Source organism: Elephantulus edwardii, unplaced genomic scaffold, assembly GCF_000299155.1.
Source record: "Elephantulus edwardii isolate Elephantulus edwardi_28Jun2011 unplaced genomic scaffold, EleEdw1.0 scaffold00032, whole genome shotgun sequence".
NCBI classification, from domain to species: Eukaryota; Metazoa; Chordata; class Mammalia; order Macroscelidea; family Macroscelididae; genus Elephantulus; species Elephantulus edwardii.
Genome location: NW_006399782.1, coordinates 3,357,440 through 3,381,581, shown reverse-complemented (window position 1 = coordinate 3,381,581; position 24,142 = coordinate 3,357,440). Strand labels below are relative to the sequence as shown.

General features: G+C 38.3%; 1 protein-coding gene across 1 annotated transcript in view; it reads right to left on the bottom strand.

Moving 5' to 3' along the window:
• FYTTD1 (forty-two-three domain containing 1) overlaps positions 1-23,084 on the bottom strand; it is a 51,049-nt gene extending 27,965 nt beyond the window's left edge. The window contains exons 1-3 of the mRNA XM_006884206.1: positions 22,920-23,084; positions 16,780-16,905; positions 3,489-3,637 (exon numbers count right to left, since the gene is read on the bottom strand). Coding sequence (XP_006884268.1) covers positions 3,489-3,637; positions 16,780-16,905; positions 22,920-23,022 — 378 coding nt within the window. The 5' untranslated portion in view covers positions 23,023-23,084. The remainder of the gene's footprint in view (positions 1-3,488; positions 3,638-16,779; positions 16,906-22,919) is intronic.
• Positions 23,085-24,142: the final 1,058 nt, after the last annotated feature.

The window sequence follows — 24,142 nt, the reverse complement described above, 5'->3', positions numbered from 1 at the left end:
TGAATGTTAACATCAAGCACCTTTTTATTACTGAATACATTTTCAGAGAATGGATGGAGTAAGCTCTTTTTATCAGGTAAAAAACAAACAATTTAAAACTAACTATGCATTAACAGAAAATAGTTACTCTATGCACATTCAACAAGAACAATCTTAAGTGGGTACTAAATGGCTTAGTATTATCAGAGTCATGTTAAAAATATTTTAGAAGAAAAATTCCCCAGACCTGGAAAATACTGAGAGTAAAAGTGAAAAACTATGAAGTGATATTGGAAAAGATCCATACTGCAATATAATTCCTTTAGAAAGCTTAAAAAGACAACTTCACAAGTATTTTAAGTGTCTCTAAAGAAAAAGTGTGTTTCTTTTTAGAGATATTCACTTCACCCAGAGCTCTGGGGGCATAGTACGTTGCAAGGAGCACTGCTAACCCAAAAGCCATGCATCTCCAGTGGTTCATATCCATCAAGCTCCTCAAAATAAAGATAAGCAGTCTTCCCACTGGATTAAGAGACTTGGAAAGCCAAGAGAAGATCATTACAAATCAAATATTCAAGGTCCAGTTAGCAGTTATCTACTCTCTAAATACACACTAGTACTGAGTTTGCTATCTTTTCCCACAGTCATTTATTCAATAAAATAGAAATAAACTCTCAATAACTCCCACACATTTGAAAAGAGAACCAAAATAACAGAATATCTAATTGGTTAGAATATGTGTTCTAAGCGTAATTCTTTTTAAGTACATAATGTGATTCTCACCACTGGACCAATAGGCAGCATCAGGATAGATGGTGAAGAGATTGAGATTGTTCACAGCTTAAGTTTGCTTGGCTCCACAGTCAACACTCTTAGCACCACTAGCCAGGAAATTAAAAGGCGCATTGCCATGGGAAAGTCTGCTGTTAGGGACCTCTCCAAAGTACTGAAGATGGTACAATGGTGTTTCTCTGGAGACTAAGGTGCGTCTGATACAGGCCATGGTCTTTGCAATCACTTGTTATGCATCAGAGAGTTGGACAATAACCAAGGAGGACAGAAGGAGAATTGATGCCTTTGAGCTGTGGTGCTGGAAAAGAGTATTGAGAGTACCATGGACTGCTAGGAAAACAAACTGATTCATCCTGGAGAGGGTTAAGCCAGGTAGCTCCTTGGAGGCAAGGATTCTGAGGTTCCCTCTAACATACTTTGGACATGTTGTAAAGAGAAACAGGTCCTTGGAGAAGGACATCATGCTTGGGAGGGTGGAAGGACAGCGCAGGCTTGGGAGGGTGGAAGGACAGCGCAGGAGGGGAAGGCCCTCTATGAGGTGGATTGATTCAGTGACTGGGATAATCGGGATGGGAGTGTCAGAGACAGTGCGATTGGCACAGGACAGAGCAGAGTTTAGGGATGTTGTACATAGGGTCGCTATGAGTCGCAAGCGACTCGACGGCACATAACAACAACAACAATGTGATTCAAAGCCAATTAAGTCCCTTAAGCAGCTTGCTTTAATGAATAGAAAAGGATAGTATGAATCATTTATGTGTAAACAGAAGTTCCTTAAATTTCTGAACAATCAATCTGCTTCACAAGTACTATATTCTATCTTATTCAGACTATTAATCTGAATTCAGGCTGGAAGAAAAAGGTTTTTAAGAAATGTTGTTGTCATGTGCTGTCTAGTGAGAACCAACTCCAAGCTGAGACTGCCCATCTTTCAACCCACAGAAGAGCTGATGGATTAAAATCATTTGCCGCCCTTAGAACGGCAGCACAATTCCTTATCACTAGGCCATGAGAGGTCCCTTTAAATTTCTAAGAAATAATAAATCTCAAACACTATCTCTTTAAACATTATGAAACTTAAGAGCTTGAATAAATTACCTCTTAATATTCATTGGAAACAGGAGTGGCATCCACTTCCTAAACAACATGCCTCTGGAAACTTTATGAACTTTGATAAATGTTGATAGTTACAGAAAGGCTTCAGGCCTTTTGTTCATATGGTCGCTATGAATCGTGCTCGACTTGATGGCAAGCAACAACAATATTCATTGAATTCTTAGCAGTTGATGATTTAACATTTTGAACTATTTTCAAACAACTCAAAAGATGATACATGTACGAAACCCTAAGTCTCTGTAAACTTTTATTAAAAGTAATTAAAAAAACAAAACAAAACAAAAAGCAAATGCAAAAAAAGACTACACATGTGGTAAATTATAATTTTTATAAGAATAAGTCAATCTGTGAGTAAACCCAATGTTTTCGAATCCCTGAACAAAGAAGCCCTGATAGTATGCTGCATATCCTGTTGAGCTGCTCATCAAAAGGCAATTTAAATCACCCAGCCACTCTTCAGACAGCCTCCTCCCCATTGAGGAAACCTGATAGAGAGTTGCTATTTGTCAGACTTAATGTTGATAAAGATTTACAGGGTGAGATAACTATTGGTAGTGGTAGATATAAAAACCGAAAAGTAGAGTTCTATCAGACAGATACAGTGTTTACCCAGAATACATTTGAGAAATGAATGTCCTTTTTAGTTTTTTCCAAAAGCATTTACTTTTATAATAAGAGAATCTAAAGCAATTGTAGAATGGAAAGCAGGACATTCAATTCAAAGAGATTGTAAAATAGAGCACTGATACTTAATAATTACTATATATAAAATGTAAAAGGAGAATCCTTAGTGGAATTACCACAAAGAATGCTTTTGCCAATTCAGAAATTACTTTCTGAGGTGTAAATAAAACTAATTAAAGGTGAAGAGTGATTAACTTAGGGGCAAAATATTTTCAACTCGAAAAATATCAACTAAAGAATTAGTAAGCAACCAGCAAAGAAGAAAATCTGCATTTCCAGATTTTGGGTCAATGTTCATAGAAACATTATTCATAATACTAAAAAAATAGAAATAGCCCAAATTTATCAACAACTGGTAAGTAGGTAACAAAGTGTAGTATATAAACAGAATGGTGTATTATCTGGCAACAAAAAGAAAATAGTATTGATATATGCAGGCAACAAGATAGATGAACCTTAAAAACATTATTTAGATGCCAGACCACATATCATAGAATAATTCCAATTGAAAAGATTAGGGGTTGACTGTGTGGGACAGGCACAAGGTTTCTTTCTGGAGGACAGATATGCTCTAAAATTAATTGTGGTGATAACTTTAAAACTGTCTAAGTTTATAAAAATTCACTGAATTGCTCAATTCAAACAAATTAATTATATGGTGTGGTATATAAATATACTTCAACAAAGTTATAAAAATACACACACCAGGGGAAAGTTGAAAATCTGTGAAAAAAAAAATTTCTTTGAGAATATAGGGATCTAAGTAGTACTCATGAATAACACTGATATTTTTATGTAAGCCCTAAACGCACTATATAAAACTAATCAACAAAATGCTCTTTTAAGCCATTCACAGAAATATTAGTACAGATAAAGCAAAAAAGATCTCTGATTCAGGATTAAGCAAAAGTTCCTACCTTGTCACTTAGAGGTGGGCGATTCATAGGACTAATTCCTTTCCGAATCCCAGTTGCTTTTCTAGCTGCAAGACCAGTGATAACTCCATAAGGACGTCTCTTTCCAGGCATTAGTCTTCCTCTACGGTTTATACTATTCTTACCAAAAGCTGTAGGGGGAAAAAAATATATATATAAACCTAGGAACACAAATGAGGAGGGTATATAGCATACAGAATGTATTAATTGCTTTTTTTAAGCAGAGTGGAAAGTACAAGAGTTTATTTTTTTATATATTTGTGTATTTTTCAAATGGCAGTTAAGTTCATTGGAAAAGGTCCTATGGCTGTTTTAGATGGCAAAGGATTACAGGATGGTCACTAGTCCCTTCTAGTTCCCTTTCCCTTATTACTTTATCAACAGATAGTCTAGACTTTTCTTTTGTTATATTACAGCCATTAACCACATGTGTACTTGAAACATCACTCATTCACTCACTATGTGCTACTGAATACGAATGGACTCTGTTGGGTTTCTGAGATTGTAAATCACCCTGGATTAGAACCACCAGAGAAGTGAGGTTATTGGTTTGGTAGTGCTACTCTCTATGGAATATGCCACCAGACCACCCTTAAACATCATGGAACAGAAAAGGCTTTAACTAAAATGTAAAATAATTTTCACATAGATTTCATGATGTAAAATTTTGTTAATACCAAATTAAAGAAAAGATATTAAAATTGCACCTTCACCCTGAATAAGCAAAGCACTCCTTAAAAACAGAAAAAAAGGTAGGAGGCATCTCACTCCCTGATTTCAAATCCTACTACACTGCCATGGTGCTTAAGACAGCATGGTACTGGTACAATGACAGACACCTAGATCAGTGGAATAAACTTGAGAACCCAGAAATCAGCCCATCTATCTATTGTCAACTGAATTTTGACAAGGAGGTAAAGTCAGTTAAGTGGGGAAACGACAGCCTCTTTAACAGATGGTGTTGGCAAAACTGGAAAACTATCTGCAGAAGACTCAAGCAAGATCCACACCTCACTCCATATACAAAAACCTTTCTAGGTGGGTCATGGACCTAGGACTAAAACCAAGGACTATGAACTTCATTCAAGAAAAGCTTGGAAGAATTCTAGAAGTTCTAGTCCACAACATAAACAGTCTTCCAAGTATCCTGAAAAATCTACAACCAGAAGAAGATAAAATAGATGAATGGGACCTTCTAAGAATTAAATACCTATGCACATCCAAAAACAACTCCAACAGGGTAAAAAGGGAAGCCATGGACTGGAAAAAAGTATTTCGTAATGACATGTCAGGTAAGGGACTTATATCTAGAATTTATAAAATACTTGAGCACCACAAGATAAAGGTAAACAATCCAACTGAAAAATGGACACAGATATGAACAGACACTTCACCACAGAAGACATTCAGGTGGCCAACAAGCACATGAAGAAATGTTCAAAATCCCTAAGAGATATGCAAATCAAAACAACTATATCGTCTCACCCCAGTAAGAATAGCAAATTTAACAGTACAGCAAACAAATGCTGGAGAGGCTGTGGAAAACCTGGAACCCTTACTCACTGTTGGTGGGAGTGTAAAATGGTGCAACCACTGTGGAAGGCAGTGTGGTGCTTTCTCAAAAAGTTGTAAATAGAAATATCATCTAACCCGGCAATTCCACTACTGGGAATATACCCCCAAGAGACCGTAACTGCCACCCAAGCAGATATATGCACACTCATGCTTAAAGATCATGGCTTTGTTCACAATACAAGGAGTTGGAAACAACCAAAGTGCCCATCAACAAAAGAATGGATAGAGAAGCTGTGGTATATTCACACAATGGAATACTACACTGCAATAAAAAACAGGGAACTCATGCAATATTATTCAAAACGGGTGACCCTGGAGGACATTGTACTGAATGAAGTATCTCAGTCACAAAAGGACTGCATGGTGTCACTGTTGTAAAACAGGACTGACATAGGGGATGAATGATGTATACTGCATTCAAGCAGATGAGAGAGAGAACTGTTTGAGGGGGATATGTGATTGGGTATTGTTGTCATGACAGGAGTCCAGAGCAAAGGCTGCATAGTGGAGTGGACCTGGGAGAAGGGATTGTAAAACAATTAAAGATTTTTTCTTTTGCTTTTCAAAGAGAAGAGTGTACTGGGGAGAGAGAAAGTGGGGGTGGAGTGGGGGGAGAAGGGTGCAACAATGAATTAATGGAAATCCAAAGTCTCTGTAAATTTTCATTAAAATAACAATAAAAAAATTTAAAAAACCACAAACGTCACAAACACATGCGCACACACACAAAAATTGCACTCTCAAAGTGTTACGGCTTTTATTTAACTTCCATTAGATAGCACTGATTTAGAGCAGAATCACTCCCTTATTTTTCACTTACTTATTACACTGCATTGAAATTCTGGCTTTACTTTCAACTCTACTCTTTTCAAACTGTCTATCTAAAGCCTTCAATGAGGTTCAATGAGCACAGTTTTGATTCCTATGGCCTGCGACAGTATAACTGACTTTGCTTCTCCACTCTGCCTCCTATTTAAATAATTACTAGTAAACCTGCTCACAATAACATATAAAGTACAATGCATAGTAAAAACAAGAAAATAAAAATTACTTATCATTCTATTACTTAGGAATAAACATTAATATCATAGTTATTTCAATTTTTTAAAAATGTATAACATATATGCATCAGAGAGCTAGACAATGACTAAGGATGATAGAGGAATCAATTCCTTTGAGTTGTGGTGCTGGAGAAGAGTATTGAGCATACCATGGACTACTAAGAGAACAAATGGTCTATCCTAGGGAGGGTAAAACCTGGCTGCTCCTTAAAGGCAAGGATTCCTGAGGTCTTTTTTTCTTTTTTTTGCCAATGCCTTCAGTGCAGCTTGAATGTCATTACCATTGGTTTTCAATCATATGCTATTTCCTACAACTCAAGGCCTAAATTTGTTCTTCAGTTCTATCAGTTTGAGAAATGCCAAGTATGTTCTTCACTTCTGGTTTTCTAACTCCAGCTCTTTGCTTGTTCATTATACTTTACTTCCTCATCTCAAGTAGCCCTTTGAAATCTTCTAGTCATCTCTCTTGTTTTTCTTTCCTTTGTTTTAGCTTATGTTCAAGTACAAGTTTCAGAATCTCTTCTGATGTTCACTTTGGTCTTCCCCATCCCTGTAATGCCCCCTACTTTTTTTGTCAGTGATGTCCCTGATGTCATTCCATTAACTCATCTGGTCTTTGGCCATTAGTGTTCAACGCATCAAATCTCTTTGTGAGATGGTTTTAAATTCAGTTGGGATAGTTTCAAATATGTATTGTGGTTCTTGTTTTTTCTTTTGCTTCTATCTGAATTTGCATGTGAGTAGCTGATGTATTTACATTCAGCCACTGGCCTTATTTTGACTGCTGTTCAGTTTCTCCATCAACTTTTTCCACAAATGTAGTCAATGTGATTCCTATATAGTCTAACAGGTATATCTGTATAGCTGCCATTAGTTTTATTAAAAAATGTATTTCAATGAAAAAGTTATTCACTGTATCAAATTCTAACATTTGATCTTTAGCCTCATTTTTGCCACCTTTGGTATATTTTCCAACTACTAATCTTAGGGAGCTCTTGCAGCTTAGTGCTTGCACTGCCAACCCAAAGGCATTTGGTTTGAATCCATTAGCTGCTCTGAAAGAAAAAGATGGGCTATTCCCGTGCAATTTACTGCTTGTGAAAACCCACTGGAGGGTCAGATATGGGTCGGTTCCAACTTGATGCTACCTAACAAGAACAGTCCTTCTGTGTTGCCAACATTTGCATTTCATTCACCAATTATCATTAATGAATCCTGATTGTCTGTTCCAGACTGTCAGTTAGTTTCTTCATCTCTGGCTATAGTAGTTGGTATGTATATTTGAATGATAATATTATTAACAGGTCTTCTTTTTATACATAAATATTACTATATTACAGAATCATACTTCAGGATCAATTTTATTTTTTTATAGAAACATATTGCTTATTTTTAGTCAACCCCATTTCCACTTTTTAAAAGACTGAAGACAGTTTAAGACCATTTGATGCTTGTTCCAACTCACGGACTTGCACAGTGGATGCTGCAGACCAGTCTTCGTTGCAGGTTGAGCACTCTAGTCTTCAAAAGGGAACTACTGAATAAGCACAGAAAGCACCTGCATACGTTCAGACAAGTCTGTAACCTCAGGCCGAGCACCAGTAAATTCAGGAGCAGAAACTGCCTATTCTCCCTGAAACTTCAGCAGCAGCTTGCTCTTCTTTCCAATCTCTTGTATCAGACATGACTTCCCACTGGTGCCCCTGGGAGACTGTGCCACGCATGTGCAGGACTTCCTTGGCTAGCATCCAACACATCAGACCCATGGAGTGAACATTCTTGTTGTTGTATGGGATAGTAATGTCTATGTAGTGTAAAGGGGAATCTGTTACACAGAGCTACAGTGGGCAAGTTAAGGCTGGTGGTTGGTCCTAGAATCAGTAACCACAAGATGAGGTTCTCCAAAGGCTGCCTGGATCTGGTTAGTGTAGGCTCTTAAGAGTGAAGCATGCAGCAGCAACAACAGCAGCAAACCCCAGCAGAGCTCGCTGGCTAGTATTTCTGGAGACTGTCACTGACATCGCCCGGATTTTCAATGGCAACAACGGCGCGAGCAGCTTCTCGCAGGTCCTCTTCAGGTTTGCAATGCAGATGCCATCACTTTTCCCCTTGTAGATGTACTCTTCCACTTGGAGGGCAGGGTTGTTGAGGCCCAAGTGCGTTCCTGCCACAAGATTTGAAGACATCCTCCTTCTTCATCTGCAGGACATCAAGGGCGCCGGATATTGTGGAGTTTCCCCTTTAAGGTACAAAGGGAACCAGGACAATGCTATATGGACCCTTTTGTGGTTGGTATGGACAGGAGAGACCTTGAAATGTTCCTTTTTACTATGAAAAATTCCTCTCCAAGTATTATGCTGAGTGAACTCAGTCCCACAAGGATAAATACTGTATAAAACCATTACTGTACAATGAGTATAAAGATTCAAGGAGGTGGGTGGAAGCAGAGGGATGAGGATAAGTAGGGAGGGGGTGGGGGGGGTTAACCATGGGGTTGTACAATTTGATGGGGGGGTGAGGGAAATTGGAAGAATCTGTACTGGAAAACAATGTATTTGAATTTTTTACATAAACTAGGGTAATAATTTTTTTAAAAAGATAACTAAAAAATAAAATAAAAAATGTCTCTCCAATTTGCCATTCTTGGTATAATAGATCATATGATTTGTCTGATTCAAAATGGCCAGTATCAGCTTATGTTAGCTCATTAATGCCTAGATATCAATCTTTATGTGTTTCATTTCATTTTTGACAACTTGCAATTTTCCTAGATTTATACTTTATATATTCCATGTTCCAATTATTTACGGCTTTTTGCAGCTGTTTCTCATTTTTTTAGTGCCTTCCAGTCTAAGTGGATCATCTACCTGCACTACATGCAACAATGTTCTTCTAGTATTCACAGGGTTTTCAAGGGCCTGCTAATTCAGAAGTGGAAAGCCAGTACTACTTCTTAGTCTGTAAAGCTCTACTTCTTAGTCTGTAAGCTCTTCTGACTTGTCCATTAAAATCAGTATAACTGGAAGTATCAGAATGATTGAACTAACAACATGATTAATGTTATTTGAAATATCAGTGGCACAGCTTCCAGGATCACAACAGGTTAAGTCACCACAGTGTTGCAAACTGACAAAAAAGTGCCACAGCCATATAGTTTGTTCTTTATATAGTGTATCTTGACAGCCCAGCAGAAGACTGGAGTTGAGGTACCCAGTCAGTTTCTGTTCTTCAGATGAGTGACAGCCCCTAGACGTGAGCCAGTTTGCAGACAGCAACTCCTCCAGCCGTGGGGGGGTTGTGTGTGTGGGGGTACCCAGTCTGGGACAGAATTTCTGCTGGCCTCAGAGGAACCTATGCTAGTCATATTGGCTAGAGACGATATATTTGCCAGTCTAGAGGATGGGTACAGACAAGGTTCCCAAAAAGAGACGGTCAGTGTAAACAGAAAGACTAAGGTACACCTGATCCAAGTCATGGTATTTTCATGTTTTCATGAATAATAGATAATGAGTAAGCTAAGACTGAAGAGGATTCAGGCCTTTGTTGGTGGTTAAGAACATGGAATATCCCATGCACTGTCAACAGAACAAACAAATCTGTCTTGGAGGAAATATAACCAGGGAGCTCCTCAGAGGCAATGATGGTGAAACCTGGTCTCACATACTTTGGCCATATTATTATGATGGGTCAGCCCTTGGAAAGGAGATGTGATGCTGGGAAAGGTGGAAGGTCAGCAAGAGACGACGATCTGTACCTTGACTGACTGACACAGCAATTTAACAGTGGGCCCAACCATGGGAGAGACTGTAGGGATGGTGGAGGCTAAGGCACAGTTCAGGTCTGTTGCTCATAGGCCACTATGACTTAACCTACGAGTGAAGACGGAAGGCAGTTTATGCTATTTCCCAAACTTACCTCTTGAACTCTTCCATATAAAATATTAATATTTTCAGACCAGAGTTTAATCAGCTGGTTTTAAAAAAACCTGTACCACTATGACTTAACCTACGAGTCTCCACAGGAGAAGTGTGAAGATGGAAGGCAGTTTATGCTATTTCCCAAACTTACCTCTTGAACTCTTTCATATAAAATATTAATATTTTCAGACCAGAGTTTAATCAGCTAGTTTTAAAAAAACCTCTACCACTATGACTTAACCTACGAGTCTCCACAGGAGAAGTGTGAAGATGGAAGGCAGTTTATGCTATTTCCCAAACTTACCTGACTCCTGAACTCTTTCATATAAAATATTAATATTTTCAGACCAGAGTTTAATCAGCTAGTTTTAAAAAAACCTGTACAATGGCTGAAACATCAAATTATTGTCTTTCAGCTTCAAATTCACCCTCTATTTCTCTGCTTCTGATAAAAGTGTATTTTTCTTGCCAGTTGGCACAATGCTGAATTTTGTTAGAAGAGGGTACTGCTAGAGGTACTCCTTCCTGGTTTCAGTGTACCTGGGGGGTACAGGACACCTAGTGGTTCTCAACTATATGACTGGGACTTGGGTTAAAAATCTGAATGTCACCTTAAATTTTGTACGCTAGGCAACCATCCTGTCTCACTCTAGTCACGGTCCTGCTCAGCCTTCCCACAAGTATTCATCTACAACCACACTGGTGGTTTCACAGTTAGAAACATCAGTGAACTTCTTCAACATTCAGCAACATTAAAGTATGCCCTTTTAAAAAAAGGTCTGAAATGGGGAGCTCTGGTGGCCTAGTGGCAAGAAGTTGTACTGCAATCCCAGAGATATGCAGTTCAAATTCACCAGATGCTCTGCTAGAAAAGGAGGGGCAATCTCCTCCTGTACAAGTCAAATCTGATTTGACGGTACACACACACAAAAATAACAAAATCATTTAAGGGAAAAAAAAAGGTCTGAAATACAGCAGGATAGGGAATTCTGTTTTGTTCCTTTCTTGAATGCTCAGCCTCAGTCCTAAAGGTATTGATTATTCCCTATGTCAACTAATTGTGTATTCTTTAGAGAACTCTTTACTTCTTAGTGGAGCACTTGTGGCAAGGTGGGTTAAGTGCTTGATTGTTAAGCAAAGTCAGTTCAAACCCACCAGCTAACTGCTCCATGAGGGGAAGATGTGGCAGCTTGTTTTTGCAAAGATTGCTGGGGCTGAGTCAGTTCCAATTGAAAGCTAGATCACTGTACCACTGATTTGGTTCCAACTCATGGCAACCCTCTGTACAACAAAAGAAACACTGCCTGGTCCTGGTGCCAGACTAGCCTTACAAATTACTGTTGTGTTTGAGTCAGGGCTTAAAAACTTTTTGGGTTCAGTAGTGAAAAGTAAAGCAAAGTGGGATCTTAATTTTTATCATTTCAGTAAAGGGAAACAACATCCAGAAGAAGAGCGTTATAGACTGAACCATGAGACTCAAAAGAGGTGTAGTGAGCATGTGTAGGAGCAGGAGTGGATTACTGTCAAGGCTGTGGGGAGTAACAGGCATTCAAACAGGTGCAAGCGAACAGGAGATGGGAGCTAGGCACAACTGTTTCCAAGAGATCTGGCCTGACAAGCAAACTTGAAACGGTCTTGTCTTCTCAGGAGTTAAGATTTTTCTAGGAGGGAATCAACATGTAATTTTTCCTGTCTTGGATGTCATTATGGTTCACTCACATTTTACAAATAGGGGGTGTTTGGTCATCTGCAAGGTTATAAGGGAATGTTCTTGCTATGTTGGGGGTTTTTTAACATAAGTTTTTCCTCTCTTATAATATGGTCTTATTTTCTTATAATCAAAATTACATAAATTTTGAACTCTTAAAAATAAAATTTATTGCTGCTTTACAGCTGCACCCAAAACAAAGATTCATCATTTTGTAGGAACTGGTGTATTCAAATAAACTCCAACCTACAGCTACTTACTATTTTATAGTAAATAATGTGGTAACTACAATTTATTGTGCTAAGCACTGCACTAAACATGTCAATCTACAAGAGAACTTGACAAGGTTGCTGGCATCTTAATTTTGCAGAAGAACAACGTAAGGAAAAGTGACTACTAAAGAGATCAGAGGTAAGAGCCATTACCTAAGTGGTATAGGATGGGTGGGTCCAAAATCTGTTTTTCCCAACTGTTTCACGGCAGTTGGAAACTGACCCACAGCTGACCCCCGAGTGGGAGTACAGAGACTGTAAAGATTGTCCATCTTTCTCTCACAGGACAGCTAGTGGATAGAAACCACTTGCCTTTAGGTTGGCAGTGCAAACTCTTCCCACTAAAGCCCCAGAGAATTAAAAAAAAAAGACAGAAGAATATAACCTATAGTACATTTCCAAGGGAGAGGGGGTATGGACATTATTGGAAGAGTGGGTTCTGTGTTGGGTGTTCGGAGTCTCTTGTTGGTATAGGTAATAGAGTCAACTGCTAGCCTAATAGTTGCAGGTTCAAGTTCACTGAGAGGTACCTTGAAAAAAAAAGGCCTTGTGATTGACTTCCAAAAATATCAGCCACATTAAGCCCTATGGAATCTACTATACATACGCATAGAATTACAGCACATATGGATATTAATGTAGAAATACCACCTGAGACATTCACGTATGGTCATGGTAATAGTCCTTTTTTAAAGGGCCCCATCTGTTTACCCTACTTATCTATCTACTTGAAGATTAAGACTTATTATTGATGATACTGTAGATTATACTTGTACTCGTGTTTACTTTTGATGATACTATTTCTTATGCACTTCATGTCTTTCCTTTAGAGGTATTATGTTGATAATTCCCTCAGTATATTGCCATTCTCTTCAAGGTCAATTGGTATAACAAAGTCCATAAAGATAATATTTGACATCCTACTTTGGTGAGTAGTGAGTGACTGGCATCTTAAAAGCTTGCAAGCACCATATAAGGCACAACTATGGGTCTCTTGCTATTTGGAACAAAGAAGACGGAAGAAAAGCAATACGGTTTAAGAAGAATTAAGCGAAAAAATTAATGGACTAGGTGAACCTCAACGTCCACTACCCTGAGATTGGAAGAACTAAATGGTGCCAAGCCACTACTACTGATCATTCTAAAAGGGATCACAGAAGAAGATCCTTGTTAAGAGGGAAAATGTCGAACAAAACTAACAGAAGATGGCAAGGCTTACGGGTTCAACAGAGACCAGTGGAACTCCTAAGACTATGGGCCTTAGCCTTTGGAATTGGGAATAAAACTCATCCCTGTGACTCAATTTTCAGCTAAACAATACACAAGTTTGTAAGGTGACCAATAACACAAGGCAGACACGCACTCCTTAGAATAACCAGTCAAAAGAGCGGCATTTGCCCAAAGATAAAGCCCCGAAGGCAGCAAGGGGTATGATAGGATTCATGGAAAAGAAAATTATAGGGAGAAAGTGAGTAGAGTGTAATTACATTATTAATGTTGTTGTTATTGTTGCTGTGTCCCACAGGGTTGGAACCTACCCATAGCTGACCCTCCAGCAGGTTTTCAGAGGTAGTTAGTTACACAGAAGACTTCCCATCCTTCTCCTGCAGAACATCTGGTGGATTTGAACTGCATGCTTTCAGAACTGCAGCACAGCCAGCCACCAGAGCTTCCTATCATCTCTTTCATGAAGACTGTTTCATATCTTCAGCTCTTTTACAGCAGCAATTTAGTTAACAGCCATGTTGTTGTTGGCTGCTGTCGAGTTGAGCACAACTCATAGTGACCCTATGAACAAAAGGCCTGAAGCCTTTTTTATAATTATCGTCATTTATTAAAGATTACAGAGTTTCCAGAGGCATGTTGTTTAGGAAGTGGATGCCACTCCTGCTTCCAACTCGCCACATATTAGGGATTAAAACAAAACACAAACCTAGATTGTAACTACGTAGATTATAGTTCAGTAGAAATGGAGTGAAGTCAGAGCAAATGTCTATTTTATAAAGTTCCACAGGTGTAACTAAAGTTGAAGAATAGCTAAAACTTGAGGCAGGAATTTTAATTTTACCTTTAAATCCTCATTCTAACTACTTAATGAATTTCTTATACACACACTAATTTCAGGAGTTGGATTATCTAAAATGAAGAATGAAGGAATGTTCTGGGGAAAGTATTGTTCTCTATGATATTCGAAGCACATGCTATCACTACTCCTTTCCTCTCTTGTCTTTTGTACCTCTAAAAGAAACAGCATTCTCAAATGTTTTGGTCTCAGATCTTTTTCTATTTCTTGAAAATCACTGCAGACTCCAGAGTTTTGATGTTTACTGATGTTATACTAGAAATTAAAACTAGAACATTTTGAAACAATCTATTCACTATCTCATATAAGAAATTTAAAAAAATCCTATTACACATAATATAAATAACATTTTGTTAACAGAATAAAAATTATTTCCCAAAAGAAGCAAGCAAACAAAAAGAATAGCATTGTTTTGTAGTTTTGAAAAATCTTTTTAATAAAGCTTAAATAAAAGATAGCTGGATTCACATATATGGTTTTGCATTCAATTTGCTGGTAATTATCACATGTAATGTAGCATCTGCAAAAGTTCACAATGAGAGTGAAAACAAAATCAATGTCATACTATTAAGAGATATTTTTTACCTAGGTCTTAGGGATATCCCAAGGGTTCCCAGAAAATAATGTGAGAACTATTGCTGTATTATATTCTACCACAGAAAGACAGGTTATTTCTGCAAGTATATATGGAGCGCCTAAATTAATTCCCTCTGACATTGTAACATGTCAATTAACACTTTTCTTAGCCAATCAGAGTTTAAAACAATCCCATATTTCTCTGTACATTCACTAGCAGGAGCTGTTCTATTTCAGTTCCTGTTAGTACAACTGGAGAATGCAAAAGTGCAAGCTCAATCTTACGAGATCCTAAGCTTCCCCTAGGTATCATTTATCTCAAGGCTCAGATCATAACTCTATAAAAGGAAAGCCTTTCTGACCCTTCATGGCCAAGATCATATTTCCCCTTCTCCATTAAATCATCTTAGAATAGAATCCTTATCTAAAGTCCTAGAGCATTATCTGAGTATTATGACATTTTTCACATTCTATTTTTCAAGTACTTATCTGCATGTCTATCTTTATTACTGTAACTAGAAATTAATTCCTTGAAAAGACAAAACCTCATCTTTACATAATCCCTAAACTTTGTCAGTTGAGAGCACCTACCAGGTATTTAACAATTGGTGAGAATACATTAATATTTCTGGCTTCTACAAACTCTGAACCATTATCTTAGAACAAATCACATATAAAATATGGTATGCTAAAAAAATTTTTAAAATATGATATGCTAAATGACAATAATAAGGAACCTTTAAATTTAGATCACTGGAATGAAATATTCATCTGTTACAGCTAAGTATCTGACACAAAATTTCTGAAGACTGAAATGTTTCAGAAATTAAGAAAAACAACTTTGTTTTAAAAAAAATAGATTTGATCTCACTTATAGACATTGTGAAAACATGCTGGCAAGTGAAATATTACATAGATTCTGTTTTGTTTTTAATTTATTCTTTTTTTTTAAAAAAATTTTTTTATTATTATTTTGTGTGTGTCTGTACCATCAAATCAGATCCGACAGGTACAGGAGGAGATTGCCCCTCCTTTTCCGGCAGAGCATCTGCTGGATTCGAATCACGTATCTCTGGGATTGCAGTGCAGCTTCTTGCACTAGGCCACCAGAGCTCCCCATAGATTGTTTTTTTAATGTTTTCAATAAATAGCATAAAAATAAACTTACTTTGCAAGAATTTTTTTAATATATGTGAAAAGATTTAGTATTTTATTTACTCTAGGGTATTGATATACTTGCTAAAAATGTTAATGAGTCATATATACTAGTATTCAGGTCTATTTTTTAACAAAACTTACGAAAAGTTCTAGTTTACCAAATTTAATAGCCTACATATATATAGAGTTTGAAGACAGTCAGATCACATCTAAAGCAATCAATTCTGAATGTCATCTTTGAAAAACCTTTGCTAAATGAGAAGGTCCTGGATAATAAAATTAAGAGTCTGGAAGTAATTTTCTACATGGAAAATAACAAGTCTCCAGATGTTAAAAATATCTTCACATAGAAAATAAGAGTTGCTTTCTTAATTTTATAGGTTAAAAAACCCACTACTGATGAGTCTATTTTAACATCTATACAACGGAGTAGAACTACCCCATAGGGTTTGTAAGGTTGCAAATTTTTACAAAGAAGTAATATGTTATAAGTATGCTTTGATTAAAATTAAGAAAATTTTGTATTGTTGGGAAATACTGTTCCCAACAATAAGCAGTCTTATGAAGTGGTATAGTCTTCCATGGAAAGTACTTAAATTGGAGAGTACTTAAACCATCAGACATAGTAATTAAGGGACATTTCACTGACAAAAGGGTGAGTTCCTTGTTATACATGACACTATTTACAATTTCAAGCACTAAACAGAATTTAGACTACTTATATAAATTGAAGTCATATAAGATGACTTAATGTTTCAGGGAATTTTAACTAACTAAAAACTTTGCCAGGTTTTAAGAGCTATGTAGAAAAGAGGAAATTACAAATCACAATGTATTTGGTCCATGTTTTTAACCATGTGCTAAAGATAGTGAATATAAACCCATAAATAATGGTTTTTTAAAAGCTTACATTCAAAACTCACCAGAATTCTGTTGTATTCCCCACCGTACTCTCATTCTGAACTGCCGAGCACCACTCTGCTGAAGTCTTCTGTTTAGTCTGGGAAAATTCTTCTTTCCTTCCTTTCTATTCAATCTGATGATATCATCTATATGATAAAAGATATTTTCATTCTTTTAATTTTAACTTAAAGACACAATTATTCAATTTCACTTTCTCACTGAGAGATTTTATTCCTAACTTCTCTTCTCCTTTGAAAGCACCTTCAAGGGCTAAACAAAGAAGAAAAGCTCAGAACAGCCACTGGAATGCTGAGAAAAGTTCTGCAGAAAAAGTTATATATAGCCCAAAGAAAATCCACCAATTAATCGGGAGTTCTATCATTGATAGTATTTTTCCTCCTCACTAGTATAAATAAGCAAAAGGCCTATTTACAAAAGTTATCCGTATTTTCCATAATCATGAAATTCCATTTAAAAAATAACCCATAAGGAGGCAATAAAAAAGTATTTCCATTGTAAGAGTAAGCATCTTCTTTCCATAAATATTCAGCATATACTATATATGAAATGAATATACATGGGTGGCAGTGGTGGTGGTTGTTGCTGTTAGGATGTGTAATAATGAAAATGTACAAGTATGGTCCCATTTCAATAAATTTGAAATTGTGTGAAATTATATATAAATAGCAAAACCAAACCAAAATTAAGATAAATCTTTCTAAAATGTCAAAAGCACTAAATATTTGGTACCAAAAATGCAGTAGAGTTCTGAGGCTGTAAATCTTTCAGGAAGCCGACTATCTCACCTTCCTCCCATGGAGAGGTTTGTGGATTGCAATCTCTAGCTTTTCATGTAGCAGTCCAACTAACACACTATGCCAGCAGTATGCCTTTAAAAAGTTACCCCAAACCTACAGCCTTCAAATGAGTTCCAATGCATGACAACCCTCCATTAAGTTTCAGACAGTGTAAATGTTTGAGAAGATTATAATTCTCCTAACACATGTTTGGTATACTTGAACCATCAACCTTTCATTAGCCCAAGTCATACACTAGTCATACCAGTCTATTAAAAACATACTCACTGACATCTAGTCACGTCTGCCTCAAGAATCATGCATCCCATTTCTGTAGGTATAAACCTTAAGGGGAGGAGACTATCTTTTGCCTTGGAACAACCAGTGGATTAGAAATGCTGATCTGTAAGTTAACAGTTCAATGTGTTCAGCCATGGTTCAATTCTAACTCTATGACAATGACTTTGAGCTTTTTAATTTTAATGTAAATCACATCATCACACAGCTCTAATAACAGATCAAGATGAACATGAGGTAACTCCAGATTCATACGTGTATGTGTGTATATGTATTTGTTATGTGCCATCAAGTCACTTACGATTCCTAGTGACCCTATGTACAACAGCTTTGAACCCTGCCCTGTCCCAAACCAGTCTCAATGACTCTGAGACATCTACCCCCATTGTCCTAGTTACTGTATCAATCCATCTCATGCAGGGTCTTCCTCTCCTGTGCTGTCCCTCCACCCTTCTGAGCGTGATGTCCTTCTCCAAGGATCGGTGCCTCCTGGCCATGTGCCTAAAGTATGTGAGGCAGAGCTCCAAAATCCTAGCCTCTAAGGAGAGACTTGGTTTCACCATCTCCAAGACAGATCTATTTCTTTTTTTCCTTGGTGGTCCAGACTCTTCTCTAGCATCATAACTCAAAAACATTGATTCTTTTTCTATCATCCTTAATCATGATACAGCTCTCTGATGCACAGAAATTAACTGTGAAAACCATGTCCTGGATCAGGCACACCTTAGTCTCTAGACTGGCATCATTGCTTCTCAGTACTCTGGAAAGGTCCCTGACAGCAGATTTACCTAATGCAATTTGTTTTTTTATTTCCTGACTCCAGGTGCCAAATATTTTAAAATTATTAGAATTATTAGAAGAAATCATTAGAAGCTAAAAATACTCTTTTCAGAATTACCCAAACACTTCCTCCATAGTCTCCAATCCCAGTATTTTTATGATTGATAATGCAAACTGGTCAAATAAAACTTATGATTAACAACTTAGTAAAAAGTCACAAAACTAACTTCAATATTTATCTAAACCGTTTATAAAGAAATAATCTAACCAACATCTATGTCAATATAATTAGCTTCTCCTGGTCAGAAAAGAAAATAATTACAAAGATTCTTTCTAATATATTATTCTCTCTCTCTCCCATCTGTAATCTCTAAGACTTAATATTCTTCTAATTTTATCAAAGAAAACTGTTTTCTCTTCCAAAAAGAAAGGGCACTTATAAGATGAAAAAGTGGAATAAAACTTGAGGGGGAAACTCACTGTAATGAGCATCTTTATTCATTGCCTAGTTCTCCGATACATAGCAAGTAACTGCAAAGACCATGGCTTGGTACAAGCATACCTTAGTCTCTAGACTGACAAATTCCATATATATGAAATTAATTTATATTTTTATTAATTTTAATGAAAGTTTACAGAGACTTTGGATTTCCATTCAATCATTGTTGCTCTTTTATCCCTGACCAATCCCCCCCCCAGTTCACGCTTTGAAAAGTAAAATTATTTCATTGTTTATACAATCCTTCCCTGCAAGTCCACTCCACTATGAAACCGTCGCTCAGGACTCCTGTCATGACAATAATACCTAATCATATACCCCTTTTAAACAGTTCTTTCCCTCATCTGTTTCAATGCAGTATACATAATTTAGCCCATCTTTCTCAGTCTCCCCAACCCTAATGGCAGTCCCATTTTACAACAGTGGCACTATACAGTATTTGTCCTTTTGTGACTGATATATTTCGCTCAGCATAATGTCCTTCAGGGTCACCCATTTTGTATACTATTTCATGAGTGCCTTGTTTTTCAATGCAGCATAGTATTCCATAGCTTCTCTATCCATTTGTTTGTTTATGGGCACTCAGGTTGTTTCCAACTCCTTGCTATTGTGAACAAAGCTACAATAAACACGGGTGTGCATATATCTGCTTAGGTGGCAGTTATGGTTTTTTTAGGGTATATTCCCAGTATTTGCAATTTTTTTGAGAAAGCGCCATATTGCCTTCCATAGTGGTTGCACCATTTTACATTTCCACCAACAGTTAATAAGGGTTCCAGTTTCTCCACAACTTCACCAGCATTTGTTGTTTGATGTTCTGTTAAATTTTGGTATTCTTACTGGGGTGAGAGGATATGTAATAGGTTTTGAGCAATGAGCACTTTATAAAAAAAAAATTCTTCCAAAGTACTAGGAGTAAACAGTTATAATCAAAGTAGTAATATTAACTAACTGAATACTAACAGGTTTATTATTTTTGCATGTATCATTTTAACCTTCCCAACAACCCTATGAAATAAATTATTATAAAGGGAACTTTGGTGGCCTAGTGACAAGAAGCTGTGATGCAATCCCAAAGGCATTCAGTTCAAACCAAAGAGATGCTCCACTGGAGAAGGAAGGACAATCTCCTCCTGTGCCAGTTAGATCTGACTCAAGGATACCCAACAACAACAACAAGAGAAAAACTCCCACAAAAACAGTAAAAAAAAAAAAAAAAAGAGGAAAAAAAGAAATCATTATAATAGCCACTATACAAATTAAGAAATTAGCCATAATTCGGCTAGCCACTGTAAACCCTGGTAGATATTCTTGGTGAATAGTTGCATAACTCAGCAGAGAGAACATTAAAAACAAAATGAAACATATTCTAAAATCTGGCTGTTAGATGCTGTCAAGCTGATTACTACTCATAATGACCCTATGAACAATAGAGCAGAACCTTGCCCTATCCTGTGCCATCCTCGTATTCTTAAAGCATAATGTGTGTTTAAAAGCATCACCTCTTCATCCCATCTCTGCAAAATTCTCATTAAAAAGAAAGGAATTTGACAAAGTATATTATGTTCTTGGTGGAGAGAAGAGACTAAGCTCTTTACAGAACTTCATTATTCTCATCAAGGAGGACTGCCTTTTGTTTTGTTTTTGTCATTTGAATACTGTAACCATCAAATGAGGTATGGTTAAAAAACTGTGCTGCAATCCCCAAGGCACTTGGTTTGAATCCACCAGCTGCTCAGTGGGAGGAGGATGGGCAATCTTCTCCCATGCAATTAACTGCTTATGAAAACTCCCTGGAGGGTCAGGTCTGAGTAGGTTCTGACTCCATGGCACACAACAACAAAACAATCACCAAACAAAAAACATCCTAGCTAAAATGTATTCATTACAAAAGATCTATTGCTTGGGACCCCAGAGCTAGACAGAAATCCTGCATCCACTACTTAACTCCTTGTGAAACCCTGGGCAAGTTACATATGCCACAGGTTTCTATCAAGTTACAGTGGCTTTTTTAACTATATGGTGCTTACTGTGAAAGGCCAATTAATTTCATACATGGCAGCAATACTGTAGGGTAGATTAGCACTATTAACACTCTTTTTTCATACATGAGATACACAGAAGTACTGTATTCATAGTCACATGGCTAGGAAGTGGGTGAAGAATTTGACTTAAGCAAGGATAGCTCCAGGTTCAAAGATGTATTCCCTGGAGGCACAACTGGTTTGGATCTGGCACAAACGATAGCTGCAACTAACACCACAACCAACACTGCTAACTGAAAGGTTGACAGCAAGCACTCTCTTCCCTCAGCAGCACTTGAGAAAGACCCATGAAGATTACAACCAGGAAATCACTCAGGGTACACACAGGGCAGGCAAGAATTGGAATTAATTTGATGGCAACAGGTTTGGCAGTGGTTTTTCACGAGAAACACATATACCGCTTATTCTAAGGATAAACATATAAAAATGCTAGGCTAGTGCTGGCAGGTAATAAGCACTGAACATTCCCTATTGCACTATTTCTTGGTCTTCGCACAAAAGATTTCTTTCAAGTACACTATAAAGGTAAGACTTGAAGTCAATCCTATCCCTTCTTGTGATTTCTTTAGCTCCCATATTGGATTCTGACTGGTGGCAATCACAGAAATCAAGCTTTCTTAATCCTCCAGATAAACCGTAACAAAAGAGATACACGTCAGGACAATCCTAGAATATATTTCTAAGGTAGATAGTATACTAAATATCACCACTGAGAAAGTGTCCACTAGTCAGCACTTTCTAAACACACACACACACACACACACACACACAAATTTAAGCAACGCAAAGCCCAGGTGGATCTAGTGAACTAATACCTTAAACGTGAATCCCGGCAAAAAGGAATTACTCTGAAACCAGGTAAGGAAAAAAACCACCAGTGGCCAGTGCCTTGGAAATATTAAGTCTGAATGTGTAAATGGCTCGCCAATCTTCCTGCTTTCATACATATGATAATCAAACCACTCCACCATTCTTGTATAGGCCAGATCCACACTCTTATGCTTCTCATCCACCCACATATATCTCGCCTTCGGTTTCTGCTTCAGTCTTATCTAATTCGTTAACTTTGAGGTCTAAATAGATTTTCAAGAAATCATCGAGTAAAACAAGTCTTTCAGTAATGACATCTTCCAGAGAAAAGTGCCGCTGCTCCGTTGGTGGTCCCCAGGTCTCACCGTCCCTAAAAGATCGAGAACTCTCGGGGCGTCTCTATGTGTTTCTCGCAGGCCAGCGCACAGAAATTGCTCAAGTCTTTCTTTAGAACCACTGCTTCCAACTGAACGCATTCCCACGCGGGGTCGCAGAGATCTTTCTTCCGAAAGGACGGCTTGGTTGGGCCATTCCTCGTCGCTCCGCTGGTAACGCCGGCAGCGAACCTGCCTGCGGGAAACCCGCGGAGTTCCCGCACAAAGAGCTGGGGTGACCCGCGAGTGGTAGCGCCCCTCCGGGGGGAAAAAGAGGTGCGCACCCTTCGCTCTCCCAGCCTCCTGGCTCCTAGCGTCGCTCGCCCTGACTTCTCCTCCCGAGACACAGGCTCCACCGGGGTCCCTCCGCCCCGATCCAGGAACTCGGCACCAACTTGCGCCTCACCTCTCTCCCCACGGCTCCCCACTTGGTTCAGCCCACCCGCAAGAAAACTCAACCGCCAACTGCGGCCAACCGCCCCTTCCCCCACGAACCGCGGCATTTGGTTCCATCTACACCATCCCACTACCCCAAGTCGGTTCAACTCGGCCCCTCACCCAAAGACATATCGATTTTATCGAGGTTTTCGTTGCTGCGAGCCTTCGTAGGTGGCGACGGGGTCGCCGCGGCTCCCACTAACCGAGTACCAAACCGGTTCATGGCTGGAGAAGTGGCGCTGCAACAGTCCGCCGAGAAGGCCAGAGGCGGAGGCCTGCCACCTCCCACTCACGCACACCAACTAGCTGCACCGAGAGACCGCGCATGCGTGCCGGCGGCGTCCTCGCCCTCCGCTGCGGAGGAGAGTAGGAGGACTACAAAGACGAGTGGTGGTCAAGAGCAACCCCACGCCGGTACTCTCTCCTAGCGGCCCTTTCAGGCCGGGAGGAAGCATTGCAACCTCTGCTCGGGGCACTTACCAGGACTTGTATTGGCATTTCGTCGGGGACCCAATTTAAGCTTCGGTAGACCCTGATCATTAAAGAGTCACTTGCTTCACATGTTATTTTGTTCCTCCGTTTCCTTCGAGTTCCTTCTGCTGCAGAAAGTCCCCTTTAATCTTTGGCACGCATTAACCTTGCACATCCCACTGCAATGCAGAGTGGAAGGCATGACAGACCCCCTGAGCGTAAATTGCAGAACTACGTCCCAGGTCCGGTCCTCTCTGGTAAGCTCTTTCACTGACAGCATGCGAAATCGCCGCATCTGAACGCAAAGCAAAGGCTGCAATGACAATTCTTACGTCATCGTAACAGTAAAAGTAAATGCTAACCTTTGTCGTACCTACGCCACTTCTCACCCAGCACTTGAACACATTTTACACGGTACTTTTACCTTAATAAAACCTCATCTTCTCTTTGAAGAAGGGTAAGTACTTCTGTGTCTTTTTGGCTGCGTGTTTGTGGGTTGTTGTTTCTTTTAAAATTAATTAGTGCTGGAAAATACAAGAGAATGTATTTCTTTCTAAGTACACTTAGAATAATAATAATAATATTAACCCTTGTATAATAACTTTTCCCCTGTTGACAAAACATAATATTTCCTGTGCCTCTTTACCTCCATAACCTTCCACATTGTATGAAAGCATTTAGGTTATATCATCTTAAACAATCTCAGACATTTATCTCTAAAGGTAAAACCAGAGACAGGCATCGTATACGTTTAGAAATCTCTGCACCTTCTTCCTCTCCACTTCCTCAAACTTCTTTTTCATAGAAATTAGCCACAACTTTGCAGTAACTCAAAGCATCTCAAAACCACAGTAACCTATGCTTAATTTAGG